This window comes from Lycium ferocissimum, chromosome 3 (assembly GCF_029784015.1).
Source record: "Lycium ferocissimum isolate CSIRO_LF1 chromosome 3, AGI_CSIRO_Lferr_CH_V1, whole genome shotgun sequence".
In the NCBI taxonomy this organism is placed as follows: Eukaryota; Viridiplantae; Streptophyta; class Magnoliopsida; order Solanales; family Solanaceae; genus Lycium; species Lycium ferocissimum.
The window spans coordinates 11,436,598-11,452,751 of record NC_081344.1 but is presented as its reverse complement, the minus strand read 5'-3'; the positions used below and the strand labels follow the sequence as shown (position 1 = coordinate 11,452,751).

General features: G+C 34.7%; 2 protein-coding genes across 2 annotated transcripts; both read right to left on the bottom strand.

Annotated features, from left to right (window-relative positions):
• Positions 1-661: 661 nt before the first annotated feature.
• On the bottom strand, positions 662-7,813 carry LOC132049713 (kinesin-like protein KIN-5B). The gene is made up of 23 exons (XM_059440623.1): positions 7,614-7,813; positions 6,737-6,866; positions 6,477-6,632; positions 6,055-6,392; positions 5,843-5,981; positions 5,448-5,545; positions 5,212-5,368; positions 5,060-5,129; positions 4,872-4,948; positions 4,473-4,526; positions 4,291-4,371; positions 4,097-4,208; positions 3,907-3,993; positions 3,416-3,591; positions 3,165-3,326; positions 2,980-3,087; positions 2,678-2,836; positions 2,505-2,588; positions 2,225-2,430; positions 1,884-1,985; positions 1,696-1,805; positions 1,458-1,609; positions 662-1,060 (listed from the first exon to the last, which is right to left on the bottom strand). The coding sequence occupies exons 1-23, from the start codon at positions 7,775-7,777 to the stop codon at positions 854-856; spliced, it is 3,129 nt and encodes a 1,042-aa protein (XP_059296606.1). The 5' UTR covers positions 7,778-7,813; the 3' UTR covers positions 662-853.
• A 2,958-nt stretch (positions 7,814-10,771) lies between these two features.
• On the bottom strand, positions 10,772-13,489 carry LOC132049712 (large ribosomal subunit protein uL23-like). The gene is made up of 3 exons (XM_059440622.1): positions 13,331-13,489; positions 11,575-11,938; positions 10,772-11,019 (listed from the first exon to the last, which is right to left on the bottom strand). Exons 1-3 carry the CDS (start codon positions 13,344-13,346, stop codon positions 10,935-10,937), a joined length of 465 nt encoding a protein of 154 aa, XP_059296605.1. The 5' UTR covers positions 13,347-13,489; the 3' UTR covers positions 10,772-10,934.
• Between the last annotated feature and the right edge of the window lie 2,665 nt (positions 13,490-16,154).

The following is a 16,154-nucleotide window of genomic DNA, read 5'->3' as shown; positions in this document are numbered from 1 at the left end:
GGAGTGGACACGCATGTGATAATTTAAAATTGATGGCTGAGATTTAATTAACTAAAGTAAAGCCCTAACCATGATTAAAAATGCCATAAGAAACAATCTGAGAATATAAGGTCTTACATTTTTCATCTTTTTGCTTTAGATGTTGTTCTTTTTTGAAAATTTAAATTTAGACAATCCGAAGAGAAAAAAGACAAAGGTCTTACTCTTTTCATCTTATTGTTTTGATTTTTTTTTTTTTAATTCCTTAACCGTTAACGAACGCCTCTTTTCTCCCAATATTAAAATGTTGAGGCAAACGATCAGTTGGAGTTCAAAAATCAAAAGAAATGAGGAGGTTTATGATGATTTTCAATCTTTTCTACTAAGATATATAATATCATTATGCGTGAAGATAATCAATTTGATAGTTGTGATTAGACTCCATTATGGATTTCTTACCACATTCTTCATAGAAGACAACTCATGATGGAAGAATAAACCGAGAAGAAGGTATGAACAATAATTTATCTTATTATGGACAACCATGATATTGATATCAATCTATTATGTGCATTTGCACCTAACATTGGGTAGAGGCCTCTAGGAAAAGATAGCTTAGCGGTTAGCAGTAGTCTTTCATGCAATAGGTGTAAAAAAATTTGCATAATAGTGTAGAACCAGATAATTAACAAACATTCTAGTAAAAGAAGAGGTGCAACAACAGCACCACAATTTACAACATACTACACCCAGTGCGGGTAAATTGTTACCATCGAGCAGTATAGTTCGGGAAAATATCTATTCACCACTCATCAGGAGATGAGTGCACATAAGAATGATTCGAGGTGGCAATTATCTAATCTAAAAATGTCAATCAATTGACATCTGCAAATGGAGTTCTATTTGGAGACGCTCCTGCACATTGCTGTAATTGCCAATGATTCTTGCCCTCAGCACCACTCCACTTCTGTTCATTCTCCAAAATAACTTTAGATATCACTGTTCTCATATCTTCTATGGATGAAAGGCTTGGAATTTGTATAAGTCGCTTCATAGGTGTCTTATCAGCGCACATGTCAACCTGTTTACCAATTATTGCGTCAATAAATGAACTAGAATGCAACAACAGGGTATAAAAGGGCAGCCGGTGCACTAAGCTCCGCTATGCGCGGGGTCCGGGGAAGGGCCGGACCACAAGGGTCTATCAGACGGCCTTACCTTCGCATTTCTGCAAGAGGCTGTTTCCACGGCTCGAACCCGTGACCTCCTGATCACATGGCAACAACTTTACCTGTTACGCCAAGGCTCCCCTACAACGGGGTATATTACTTCTAAATCATACTACTCAAAGTTTAGTTTAGGTCCTTGACTATTCGTTGCATACGTGGAGTAAAATTTAGGATCAAACGAAGCTTAGAAAGTACCCCGTGAAATATAATAGAGTAGAGTAGTAAATAATACATAGTAAGCTAATATACCAAGTAATCTTTTTGGAGGCATTGTTCTGCTGTACATTGGATATCTGATATACATTCACCGTGGTTCTGTTGCGTAGAACTCAGCTGATTCAGGCAGATGTTACTCATTGACTCAATTCTTTTCTTGTGTTCCATGTCCAACATCAAAGAATCTGCAATACATGCTAGCTTTGTTTAGTAAAGAATCTTAGTTTGAGGGAGGAGAGGGGTCATAATCTTATCCTGAAGATTTAGATACCATTGAAAGAAGTCAGCAAATCGCGACTATGGGCTTCAACCTTCCCATCCACAGATGAAGAAGTAGAGAGAAATTCATCATATGCATCACCAATTCTGGTGGAGCATTCCCTGTCAAGGGGAGACAAAGAATTAGAATTCAAATAACAAATAACAGAAAGCTGAAAAACGTTGCAAGTGAGAACTTACCGTGAAGTGCGTTCTATCTCTGCAAGATTGTTTATAAGAATTTGATGGACTCCTAGTTGAGTTTCTCCCAACTGTTCGCTCAAGTTATACACCTTGTTTGTACTGAATGAGAAGCAAAATAAATAACGAGTAGAAGACTCAAAAACTTGTTCTGAGAGCACTAAGTCTTTCCAACCAAACGCAGCTAACTATCCTGTCATCTTTATAAAGGGGATTTCCAGACAATTACTTCGTCACAGTAACTTGTTTCTACATTCAAATACTTCATTATTGCAAATGTGAAGGCACCTTGTCTTCCTTCAAAACGAATAATTGTGCTATAGAAAGAACAGATAGCTTACCACTCTTGCAGGCAAAGTTCCAAAGTCACTCTGCTCTCTGTGTACGTGAACGTGTCTTTCAAGAAATTTTGTTTCACCTCATTAATGTATCCATTCAATTTTTGCTTTGCACTAGCTGAAACCTGCTGAACACCTGACATTTCTTGCAACAGCTGCTTATTTTCTTTTACACTAGAATCCTGGAAGTTTCTTGACGCCTCTGACACCTGATATTAAGTATTTCGCGATGGATAAATATTTTATTGGATGTCATGTACGATAAGAGATGCGACAGACTCACCATAGCTGCTTTCTTAGTTGTCAGAGTTGCCAGTATTGCAGCAATTTTCTCAAGAGCCAAATTTTCTTCTTTAAGCGCCTCTTCCTGCCACAAAGAGAAAAAGAGAGATTTAAGCCTCCTGACAGGCACTTAGGTATTGATTGAACATAGTTGAGTCACTTCTGCTTTCCAACCTTGAACTCCTTCTCAAACTTTTGTAGTTGGTCAGCTTTATTAATGTTGCTCTTATCAAGAAGTTTCATCACTTCAGAAGCACGTTGATGGAGATCATCAAAGAAGTTTACTGTCGCCTGGGAAATTAATTGTGCTGAAACAAGACTTTGGCGAAGTCCCTGTGGCATCCATGATTTTGTTCAGTTATATGTTTCAGTAACTAGAATACATAAAAAGGCTGTATAACAGATGAGATGGTAGAAGATAAAACTACACTAATAAATGTTCTTGTGAAAATATACTAGGGCAAAAATTGACTAACCTCTTCTTGTTGTTTAGCAGAGAAATCTAGTACTTGTCTTTGTTCGTCCAGAGAATTCTTAATATCACAAACAAAATCTTTGGCCTCCAAAGATGCAGCTGTAAGTAACTGCATTGAAAAGATTCTCGCTTAGTTTAAAATAACCTAATCAGCACGGACATCAGAAACACACAGATTTTTCTTACCTTCTCAACTGCAGAAGCTTGAGATGATATTTTAGACTTGATTTGGTCCAAATCAGAAGAAGCTTCCGACTGCAGCGCATCAACCAGCTCCTTCAAGCTTGCCATGCCAGAAGTGTATGTCTGAGTCATTTTATTGATCTTTGATTCCATAACCTTATTAACCTGGTTGGTGGTATTAAAGAGAGATTGAGTTAATCAATGAAATTAGTATGGCTAAAAGTCAGTAGAAACCTCAGCATTTAATTTCTTACATCACTTTTGCTGGCAAGAAATGAACTGACATGCTCCTCCATGCCTCTTAGTTGCTGCTGTTGCTGAGATATCAACCCATGAATAACCTTGTGCAGGTCACTTAAACTATCATCAAGCCGTGAACCAAATGTATGCAGCAGATTTTGATTATCTGCTTCAAGCTTGTCTTTGTGATCTGCGTAATGGAATCTTTAGAACAGTGCACGCCTTGCTTATATTGAAATAGAATGACAAGTTCATTTTACTCCCAAACATTAGAAAAAGTTTGCAGGTCCCAATATTGATGCTAATAATACGAAAGTCAAAAAATAGAGAGACCATTGTACTTCTTTAGGACAGCCTTAAACATAAAAAGGGTCACACCCTTAGAATCAAAAGGCTGCTAATTTTTTTAATCTTGAAGAGTTGATAGTTTATCATCAGTAGAATAGAGATGCAAAATATAATGCCATCAAGATATACCAGTAAACAAACAAAAACCCAAGAGTACCTATTCTTGCAAAAAGTGAAGTTATATCTTCTGATGCATTCTGCAAATTTCTCCGCAAGTCCTTTGCACAATCAATCAGGCAATTTTCTGCTTGCAAGTTACAGAATAATCACATAATCATGGAAGTTATTGGTCATACGAAGAAAGTGGTCATACGACGAAAAATTTCACTTGTAAGAGCTTCAGATACCTGAATGTATTTGCTTTGAAATAATGAACTCCTTTTCCTTTAGTGTTGAAATAGCAATCCTGTAATTCTCTTGGAGCTCGTGTAATGCCTTTTTACTATTTTCTAGATTCGCCTGGGAAATATTTGGATAATACGAATTATATAGAGAAAAATAAGCACTATGCATGATTTATGAACTTTTTCTTCAGAATTACCTGGCAGTCTTTGAGTTCAGCTTTGAGGTTCAACTTTACTTCTTGCTCACTAAGATAAAGCTCACGGTATTGATCAACTTGCTGTTAAGTGAAGGGGAAGTATCCAGTAAGTGCATACATCAAATGATTTAGGGTCTTAAAAACATAAATAAAAAAGTAAAAGAAAGGGAGCCAAAATTTACCTTTTGACTAATGTTTAGATCAATCTCCAGCTGCTCTATTTTCTCATCCTTTGCCTGTAAGATACAACAATGACATTTAAAAATTAAATAATCAGAAAGGGCCAGGAAAGTCCTTGACAATGAATTGTCCTGTCATGCACAATATTGTTCCAAATAACCTATAACCAATATATTGAGGTATGTGTAGAACTAATAGATTACTTAAAGTACTTTAAGAGTCTTAATCACCGGGTTAAAGTTCAAATTACTTCTTGGGGTTAATCTGGTTTAAATTTCAACAACTCAAAAGAATATTTCTAAGACGTACACGAGGGGAAATCATAATGCGGTCAGATAGACTTACAGACGAACATTCTGAGAAAATTATTAGAAGTTGCTGGCTAATCTGAGAACATATACCTTCTTTTCAGCTTCATCCTGCAAAAATCTTTCATGCGGAACGTAAATTCCGTTCTTTTCTCTTGCTGCTCGGACATCTGGTGTGATGATAAAGGCAAATGACAAAATTGGTGAAAAAGTACCCTAGCAGAAAAAACGATGCGAACAGATAAATTAAAAAAACGACAAAAAAAGGTGCACTAACATACCTTGCTTCATCCGTTCTAGTTCCAAGTATAGATCTTTGAGCAGCACTGCCTTGGACATTCTCTGGTTAGCCTGAAATGCAGAGCTTTATTCAGCTCAAATTACATATAAGACTTTAAATGGAAAATACTGTAAGCAAGAGAATCATAGCAACCTCCGGTTTGTTTTTGATGTTTTTAGCACGGTGTGCATAATCTAGCGTGCTTAAAGTTTCTTCGATACAGTGAGCAGAGGGTGAGATTGTTGCAATGATACAAGTTTTTGTTTTTCCTCCTAATGAATCTCGCAAGAGTCTTGTGAGCTTACTATCCCTGTGTAATCCAACATAAGAAGATATAATAGGGAGAAAAGGGTGAACGAACACCAAAAGAAGTGTTTTTTGACACAAACCTGTAAGGTACATGAATAGAGTGTTCCACCAAAGCTGTTATTACACGACCAAGAGTGAGCAAACTCTTGTTGATTTCCCCAGCTTCTCTTGCACGACCCTGATTTAAAGCAGATATATATGTTGTAAGTTGGATTCCCCTTTATAGGTTAATGCAGTCCAGGAACTTGTTACCACCACCCAGAAGAACGACAGAGTTATTTCGAAGTGTTTCCCAGCACTCATTTCTTATTCAGTTTAAGAGATTTGAATAGCTAAGAGATAAGAGTTACTCTGGGTTCTGCTTATTTCATATAAATATTTTACTTAGATATTTTGCATTCCAACGGCACTGCTACTTGAGTTAACAACGATAAGGAATATTTAAAGCACAAATTTGTGATGCCCAATATCATACCTCTCGGGCACCTGATCGAGAAATATTTTCTGATCCTGCTAAATCAACAAGATTGAGCTTGCCACACTTGATAAGCTCCTCATCTCCAACAGCCATTTCTTTGACGTGAATAGTTATGCTAAATACAGAGTGAGAACGGCTGCAGAAGAAGAGCGTCTTTAACTTGTTGCTCGCATTTACTTTTCAAATCAATGAATGCTAATAGGTCCTACCTGCTTCGCTTGTTTAATAGAGTGTCTGCTGTGCGCCTCCTGGCTGCTCCTCGTTCCAGGAGGTTATAAATGTCATTTGCACTGTACACAGCTTCTTCCTCGAGGCCCCTCACTAGAACACAGCCTTTTCCATCCTCCATGAGGGATATGGGCTTCCTTTGTCTCTCTTCTGGAAATTTTGAGGGCTCTTCTGAAGCTAGCAAGTCAATAATTTCCTCATTGTATAGTTCCCAAAAGGTGACTTTCATGCTATAGTCTGCATGTTGCGCTTCAAGCGTATCAAAAATTTGGCGAACTGCCCTTGGAATTATACCTGCTTCAGCTGGTAATTCACCAGCCTATGACATAAGGAAAGAACAACTTTTAAGGACCATATAGATCGATGTGAAAGATGTTACAGTGTAGAGTGAACCACTTAATACCTTATTCCTCATCCCTCCCTCCATTGTATATGTTTTGCCTGTACCAGTCTGCCCGTATGCAAATACAGTGCAGTTAAATCCATCAAGAACTTCCTTAACAATGGGTGAAATGGCTTGATCATATATTGATCTTTGCTGTGCTTTTGGGCCAAAAACCTGGTAAATAGCATTATTGTAAGTCGATTGAAATTCTAACATGTGTAACATGTCATACATTCATTTAATAACCAAAAAGCTACTCTAAAAACAAGTAACTGTACCTTGTCAAACGTGAAGATTTTGTCTACTTGCTTGTTAGCTACATTTTGTACAACAGAAACTTCTCTTTTGCTTTCATTACATGTTATGGCCTTTGGAACATTTATCCTTTGCTCATCATCATTCAACGGCCTAATAAAACAACAACTAAGATTAGTCAAATGAGAGTTGAAGCTAATGTGTAACAACAGTGATCAGCCATACGTAGCAATACATTTAATCGTAATCCATTGATGTCCATGTTGAGGTGTATTTTTCACATTCAATTTTATTCAAAAAAAAAAAAAAAAAAAAAAAAACAGGCTAGCATTCAGATATGTCGTAAAACTATTTCTTTGATCTGTTTAGACACACTTTTGTTGACAAGGAAATGCTACATCTTGGTTAAATTTCAGGTACTATAACTGATACTACGATTGACCACAGCTCACACTTCTTTCAGCAATAAAATTTGAAAATAAAAGTTCATGATTTTGATCCCGTAGATAAGGAACAATTCACCAACATTTAGCCACTACTTAATTGTCAGAAGCCCCAATTTTCTCAGCCATTATTGCAAAGGGAAGCAAAAACTAAACTATGATAGATTAAAACTAAGGGAACCAGAAATGCAGATCTACACTTTCTTCATTCCTGTCTATATTTCAGATGCAAATTACATTGACTTATGTCATGAATTAACAATGTTGCATGACATAAATAGATGTGCATTGGAACCTGCTAACACGGGATGCTTTATGCACTAGGCCGTCCTTTTAAACGACATAAATTGATACAGAATCAGTACAAGTATAATTCAACTAATTAGAATGGCGTCTCTATATACACACACACTAAAAAGAGTGAGTAGAAGAACTAAGAAGATCCATGGGAAATAACCTGCATCTAAGGAGAACTTGGACATTGACCTCTTTATCTTTGTCCATCCTATTGGAACTGTACTCAATTCCCCTCCGCCTTTCCGGTCTAGGTGTCAAAAAGGGTAAGGGAGAAGGTGCTACTCCAACACCTACTTTCCGATTTACATCAGGTGTCAACGACATGTTATCTGCGAATCTGCTGAGAAACCAAATCAAATCAAAAAACACATATCAGTTATCCAATTCAAATAATCAACAACATACCCAGTGTAGTCCCACAAGTAGAGAGGTTGTTTCTGATAGACCCTCGTCTCAAGAGCATTTCATTCAAATAATCAATCATGAATAACTACGTCTCAATATCAAATTAGTTCGAGTCAACTATATGAATTCACTCTATTAATCATGAACCAAACTTTACAAATATTTAAGCAAAAAATCATGGTTTCCCCACAAATCTACTGAAAAATCAAATAAAATAAAAAAACTCATATCTGTAATCCAATTCAAAATATCAATCTTAAACTGATTCAATCATACATCTTAAATTAGTTCGATTTCAACTATATGTATTCACTCTATTAATCAAGAACCAAAATTTACAAATATTTAAGCAAAAAAAAAAAAAAAAAAATCTATGGTTTCCCCCCAAATCTGCTGAGAAATCAAATAAAAAAAACATATATCACTTATCCAATCCAAATAATCAATCATAAAGTAATTCAATCATCCATCTTGAAATCACCTTTTTTTTTTTCCTTCAAATTTTATCTAGTTTAATCTAATTTTTCCTGATGTTTTGGCTAGGTGGGATAACAGAGTCATTACCTTTTCTATTCAATTAGCAAAAAAGGAGAGAGAAGGACTCATAACTAAGTCTCAATACCAAATTAAGTCAAGTCAACTAAATGAATTCTCTATACTGGATATGTTGTTGTTGTTGTTTATGTGAATTGATCACTCTATTAATCATGAACCAAAAACTTACAAACATTTGAGCAAAAATTATGGTTTCTTACCAGGCTTTCTATGAACAAAAAAAGACTTGACTTGCAAAGTTGAGTACCAAAATCGAAGTGTTTATTTGAGTTTTTGCTTTGTTTGTTGAAGCTCAGTTTGAATAACACTAGAATTTGATTTCGGTATGGGACTTTGGAAAATGTAGATTGTATTTTTTAACGGCTACTACTTTTTGAATAAAATGGTACAAGTGGGGCCCATATTCGAAAAATTTCAAAATCAGGCGCTCTGATTTTCTTTTTCCTTTTACCTTTATGGATCGGAAAGGCAAGTATATTTCGCAAATGGAAAAATAATAAAAGAAAGGAAGTATTTAAAGGTGAACGAACAGAAACGAAAAATATGAACAGATTTTTTACTTTTTTTTTTCTAAATTCCTAAATGTTTTAGATTCTGATTTTGTATTTATTTCTAATTTTTACGTAATTAAGTGATATGTAGATTTAATTAGACGATTTCTTTAGCTTGTTAAGAGCTTTTTTTTGTTTGTTTGTTTGTTTTTTTTAATAGAGGGACGTATGTGGAGTAAGTGACGATTTGAAAATGTTATTTTTATTTGAGTTATTAATAAAAAGGGCGGGATTATTTTTGCCAACCCAAAGCAGTAACTTAGTAAAATTGGATGGTTGTTACCTATTGTATTGTATTATAATGTTATTTTAATATAATATTTGTTTTGATTGTTACTTAAATTAGATTGTATCGTATGTTAAATTCATTGTTATGTAACGACGAATAGTACCATTTTACGTAACACTAATTTGGTGTGGTTGAGTGGTTACCTTTAGTTTTCTTCTCATTTTGCATTTCATTATTATCTAATAACCCTATTGTATCCCTTACCTACCTTTTTCTTTTATAATAACTCTACCCTATAACCTATTTTCTCTATAAATATTGTAGGTTTATCCTTCAAATTACTGATGTGTGTCATTATGTAACAAAGGAAAACGATACAATCCATCAAACTTTGTATTCATCAAAATAATACAGCACAATACAATACAATATAATATAATACTTGGTGAAACTATGTAACAAAATATGTCCAAGCGGTAACTGAAAAAAAAATAAAAAAAAAAATGGAACCAACCAAATACATACCTCCGCTTAGGCTTCATGATCAGTGTTAAAACAATGGTGCACCGGCCGCTTTCAAAATTAAAACCTAAATCAGCCTTTTTATATGGTCTTATATACTCAACATGGGACAGGGAAAGCAGCAATTCAATTGTCTATGAGAATATATGATATCGGAATTTCACTAAATGGTCTCTCTTCTCGCTTTCTCGTTAACATGCAGTGTGTTGAAAAGTAGCAGAAATTCAACTCTACAAAAAAAAAAATATATATATATATTGTACCAAGCAAGATTTATAATTACTATGAATCCTATAGTATATGGAAGAAGCCTTATTTTGTGATTGAAAGTATGTACATATGTGACAGGCAGGAGTTTAAAAGGGACAAATAATGTTTTAGCCGTTTCGAGTTTAGAAGGCGTAAATAATGCAGTTAATTAATCTCATGATTTAAGGCTAAAAATTTCCCTTGAACGGAATCACGAGATTAGGAAGCTTCTCAAGAACATTATGGAAATGCCTTGATGCAGATTGATCCTCTTATACATTGAGACGAGAAAAATATAATCTAATGCCTCCTTTATTTACACTTAATGAAGATTTTAATCTTACAATATTTTAAAAGAGGTAAACTTTATTAAAGCAAACATTTCTCTCATAAAATAAAATTATTTTTTAAGGGATCATTCACCACCGCCCCCCCCCCCCCCCCCCCCCCCCCAAAAAAAAAAAAAAAAAAAGATGCGTTATATCTTAGCTTCACAAATGTTTAAAGTAGATAGAAATCAAGGAAGATTAAGACATTTAGCTGAGACGACGCAGAAGGATCTTAAAACTTTGTCTTGAAATAAAGTTATGGGGCAATCTACAACGCACAACTAGTAAATTCTTTGATTAAACCTCAATACTATGCAGTAAATTTTCATTTTTGTATACTCTCCTCCATTGAGGTTGTGTAGTTAATAACAAAAACGATATAAATGAGTTCTCTCCATCAAGAAAACTGGTGAAACATCTAATGCGTAACAACTTCACACTTGGAAGCTAGAAGCTTGAGAACTAAGAAGGCTTAAAATGAAAATGTAAACAGAAGCTTGTCTGAATTAATATGGAACATCACACATTTCTGAAACTCAATATTGAAAATAAATAAACCAAGGCACTTTCCGTCAAAAGTTTGCAAAGAACTCATATCCAAGATTTAAGGTTTACATAAAAATTCAAAACTAGGTAATCAATTAGATGATTCCAATTTTGTTGGCCACATCCAAAGCATCATAGTCAGGCGTCAATCTCACATAAGCCTTCTTTGTTCCATCGGGCCTGAACAAATAAGGAGGAAGTTAGCAATGAGGGGCAATGGTTACAAGAAAACATGAAAGGTATACACACAGGATAGCAGTAACAGTCAAACTTAAACTTACACAAACTAAATTTTCCATTAGGATATAACTAAATACAGCTTTTGAAAGAGAGACTTAACCTGCAAAACGAGTAAATGGTCTAACTGGCCCATGGCCTAAAACACATCACACTATTCTACCGAAAATACAGGGAATTATTAGCACGCAAATGTGATTCCTATGGTGTAATAGATCACAGCTAACTGACCCCTTGTGTCGATCGTGCCAGGTAGTTTTACCCCATTTGGATTGCTACGGACTAACTAGTAAATAACAATTACACAGCTGAATCGAAAACTAGGCTGCATTTTTATGCAGCTAGATCCACATTTTGGTATATTTCAGGAGTTATATAATCAGGCAAAACAATGTAGAAACAGATATAAGATCTTTAAAACTTAAAAATCAATGAACAAAACAAGTGCTAAACAAGCAAACATAAAAATATAGTAGGGAGAAATATGCAGGAAATTACCTGATCAAGGTATTGACTTTCTTTGTCTGGATATCATACATTTTCTTCACTGCATCCTTTATCTTCTTTTTATCAGCTTTGATATCCACAATGAAAACAAGGGTATTGTTGTCCTCAATCTTCTTCATTGCAGACTCAGTGGTAAGAGGATATTTTAAAACCGCATACTGATCAAGTCTGTTCCTTCCAGGTGCACTAATGCGAGGGTACTTGGGATTCCTATCCTTCTTCAATGTCTTAGGTCGATGGAAAGTAACTTTTGTCCTTATCTTACTTGACTTCTTCTTAAACGTTGATCCTGACTTAACAGCCTTGGCTGCCTTGACAGCCTGGGCTTTGGGGTCCTTCTTCTTGGCCAAATCCACTGCAAATGGAATTACATTAACAGAATCAAGTTGCGAGATCTATGCCAGTACAGTAACAGCACACAATAAATCCAACATCCGATTTTCAAACTAACAAGTCATAGAAAAGTTTTTTCCTCATGGTAACTAGGAGAATGTCCAAGAATCTCAAAGTCTAAAGTCTACTGTGACCACCTCTTCTGATAACCTATTCAATGATGCTTTTTAAGGCTAATAAAGCTCCACATTATGAAATATACAACTATCCTATTGAAATAAACAGCAAAACCTCAGTGAGGTGAGCCTCTATTCCCAAAAACCACTTCTGTCTATGCCCCATCACCTTCCGAATTTATAAAGTTTCTCAAAGTTCATAAGTCCTAGGTAATAAATTTTTCGCCAAAAAGAAATAAAAGGAAAGCGATCGCTACTGGCAATCTATTGGTTTCAGAAAATGCAGCCAAAACTCAATAATACCAGCCCAAGCAAGCGACTGCAACCCCCCCAAACCCCTCCACAAAGAACAGAAAGAGAACTTTTAACCAGCTTCAATCCAGCCATAAAATAATGTACCTTTTTTTATTAAAAAAATTGACAGATAATAAAAAATGTAGTAATGGAGGGTCGAGCACGAGAACTCTTTAAGGATTTTGAACACACTTCACCACTGAAGCAAATCTATTTGTCGTAAATTAATGTGCTAACGTTGAAGTTAGCACAAAATAATGTACCTTACCAGCAACACTTGATAACAATGCTTAAAGTTAACCAATTGGGATCATTCATATAAGAAATTAATATCCATTATGCTCTTCTGGGATCTGTTTCACTCCAATATCAATTTTTTTTCCTTTTAAGACAAATTAGGACTACAAAATCTTTAAATCACACCCTTATCTCTACGTAAGCAATGAATTCATAACCACTATCACAGTTGGAACAAAAAACAATGAGTTGGATATCTTCTGCCATTAGAAAAAGGGAAATTTTCAAAAATATACAGCCCAACATAAAATATTACGACACATAGCCCAATATACAATATTATACATAATGTATCAACCTTGTATATAAGTGTATAAAAGGTGTTTATACACAAATATGGGCTAAACAGGGTAGCAAACTCAAAATATGGGCTACGTGGCGTAAATATTTTCTCCAAGTAGACATAGAGATAATTTTTCCCTTAGAAAAATCTAAGAAAAACGGCAAATTCTAAACAGTATTTGTCCCATTTCTAACAACACAAACAGATTCATATACCACCAAGCTTAACCAGGCTACAGAACTTTTGGAGAGGTTTGGCAATGAAAACGCGAGGCTCGTGGAAGAGTATAATGGTTATAGGTCGCAAGTATCAGAATAACAGAAAAATTAATATGAAGTGATAATAATAGAGCAAAAAAATATACCTTTAGCTGGAGCCATAGGTTAGGACAGTGCTAAAGAAAACCAACACGGTGGCTTAAGTTGCCTAGTTCTCTGGTTTAGGGTTTTGGTGATGAAGATGACATATTTGTATTGGAGCTGACTTTGTGTCACTTGTTATTTGGGCCCGTTACTTTGAGGCCCAATATGAACTCAACACTATTAAAGAAGAAATTGCACGGTTTGGCCTTCAAATAGGCTGATCTTTAATTTTCTTTTTTTGTACGTATTTTCCTTCAAAGACACTGGTCTTTAATTTTTTCCCTTCAAATTGCTAGTCTTTAAATTTTGTCATTCGCATAAAAAAGTGACCGAAAATATTTCGAGGTTCTAGGTTCGAACCCCGGCTCAGTCAAAAAAATAATAATTTCGCAAGGTAGGATTTCGTAGCAATTGGAGGGCCAAAAATTAAAGACCACCCCTGAATAAGTGCAATCATGCAAATTTCCTTTAATTTTTATCCTTCAAATGGGCTGGTCTTTAATTTTTGTGCTTCAGGAATTTATGCCAAGTTTTTTTAGGGTGGGGGCATAATTTGTAGGATATTATGATGTGAAAATATAAATTTATGCTCTGCAAAACGGTTAGTTTGTTATGAGGGACAAAAAGGTAAAGACCGACACAAAATAGGGTCAAAGGTGCAAAATGACCCACTATGGAAGCCTAATTACGGTAAATTTTGGACCTAAAGATGAATTTAGTGTAAAAATTAAATGGAATGCCACGAAAATACCCCTCTTTAAAGCACGGAAGAATTTATAAATGTCTAAACCACATGAATATTCCTTGATTTTGAACTTGTAAAAGTATGAACCCCATGAATTCTTAACTAAATTTAGAACTCCAACAAATTTTGGAACTTCATGAATCACTCCTTTGTTTTGAACTTATAAATGTTTGACCTCTGTGAATCGTTCCTTGGTTCTGAAACTCCAGCAATTTTTTGAACCCCATGAATCGTTTATTAATTTTGAACTTATAAAGATTTGAACCCCACTAGTCCCTCAATGATTTTGTAACTCTAGCACAATTTTGAACCTCGTGGATTGTTCCATGGGTTTCACTTGTTAGTCCTACGAATTCCGGCACCGTTTGCGGAATTGTTCAGTGTCTTAGTTGGGGATATCTTTTGTCCACAACTTTTTTTCCACATAAAAAAGATGGCTAAATGTTAATAGCTCTTAAAATAATGCCTAATATTTGATAGAAAGTGTTAAAATGGTCATTTTCCCACCTCGTCCGATTTTAGTCCCTCTTTTTTTTTTTGAAAGATTTACAGAGATATATGAAATAAACTCACATTTACAGTAAAAAAGTAATATTCAATTTCAAAACATAGCAATAAAATATTGGGCAAAGGGTCAAATTTACCCTCCAAGTATAGTTTATAGTTTAAATTTTTCCTCCGTCAAAGTTTGAGATCAAATTTGTCTACCCCGTTAGGATACTTGTTATATTTGCCCTTTAATGGATAGAAGTCCACATCACGGCAAAAAAATAGCCACGCTGAATCCACATCAGATCCACATAAACAATTCATACCCAACCCAATAAACCCATAACCCGATCCGTATCCCCATCCCATAAATATTCTTTCAACCCTAATTCTTGTTTCTTTCTTTTTTCTAGGAAGAGAGGGAATACAACCTTATATATATCTGCATTCCAACAATTAGACAAAAATCAGCTTAGTCCACAATACACATGATGATGAAACCAATTTAAAACAATCTTAACAACATTTAACTTCATCCAATACAGAGAAGTGTTTCACAACACGTTGCTCAATAGCACTAACAAAAAATAAGTAATTCTTCACACAGAAACTATTGTTGCGGACACTAATTAAAATAATAATTTTTACAATCAGATTTCGATAAGCTCTCTAAGTATGAAAATTGTTTGCTTGAGACTATACCAATGGTAAAGGCATCTCACTCAACTATAAAATATAGAAACCTTGAGATGCATACACAAAACTAGTTGCATGAGACCCGTGCTAAGCCCGGGCCCAAACTCATGATACAAAAATAGTAAAATTAATTAAAAAATATAACTTATGTCATATTTTTTTATTGCATAATTAATTTAATTTAGTGTCATGTTAATTATTTATTTTGTTGGTAAGTCTTAATAATTATTAAAGTTTCTTAGTCACATAATTGAATAATTTTTAAAGAACAAATTATTTATGAGGAGAAGTTTGGAAGGAGAACTAACAAATACAAAATTTTGGAGGTTTAAAACAAATAAAGTTTGTGTTCGCTACGGAGCAAAATGTTTTTTAGAAAATATTTTTTAATTTTCTCATGTTTGGTTAATCAAAATTTTTTAAAATCATTTTTTCAGGAAAATAAGTTTCTTAAAAATGAGGAAAATGACTTCCCTTAGAAATAGAAAAATCAAGTTCCAGAAGTGGCATTTTATGTTCATTATGTCCTACCTGCCTTCGATACACCTAATCTTCACCCAGCCTATAGCCCCCAACCCCACCACCCCAACCACCCACAGTACTTATCTAGATTATATACAAATATTTTCAAGAATAATATTTTTTACTTATGTACCGAACACAAAAAAAATAAAAAATACATTTATTTTCCTGTAAAACATTTTAAAAATAAAAAATTTCATAACATACAGTATTTATTTTCATACAAGGCCCAAGTGGAAACTCGTTAATAGCTTGCTACTCAGTTATTGACGAGTGTTTTGTTTTCATACAAGGCCCAAGTGGAAAGGATGTAAAGAAAAAGACTAGCCACGTGAAGCAGCCTTAATAGGATCAAGGAGTACTGTGAGGACGAT

Excerpts from the sequence above, each read along its gene's own strand:
- LOC132049713 (XM_059440623.1), bottom strand. The coding sequence starts at position 7,777 with ATGTCGTTGACACCTGATGTAAATCGGAAAGTAGGTGTTGGAGTAGCA. Across the intron at positions 5,130-5,211 it reads ACATCAAAAACAAACCGGAG|GCTAACCAGAGAATGTCCAA; the intron begins GTTGCTATGATT and ends TCTGCATTTCAG. Across the intron at positions 3,327-3,415 it reads TTCTTGCCAGCAAAAGTGAT|GTTAATAAGGTTATGGAATC; the intron begins GTAAGAAATTAA and ends ACCACCAACCAG.
- LOC132049712 (XM_059440622.1), bottom strand. Across the intron at positions 11,020-11,574 it reads AAAGTCAATACCTTGATCAG|GCCCGATGGAACAAAGAAGG; the intron begins GTAATTTCCTGC and ends TTATTTGTTCAG.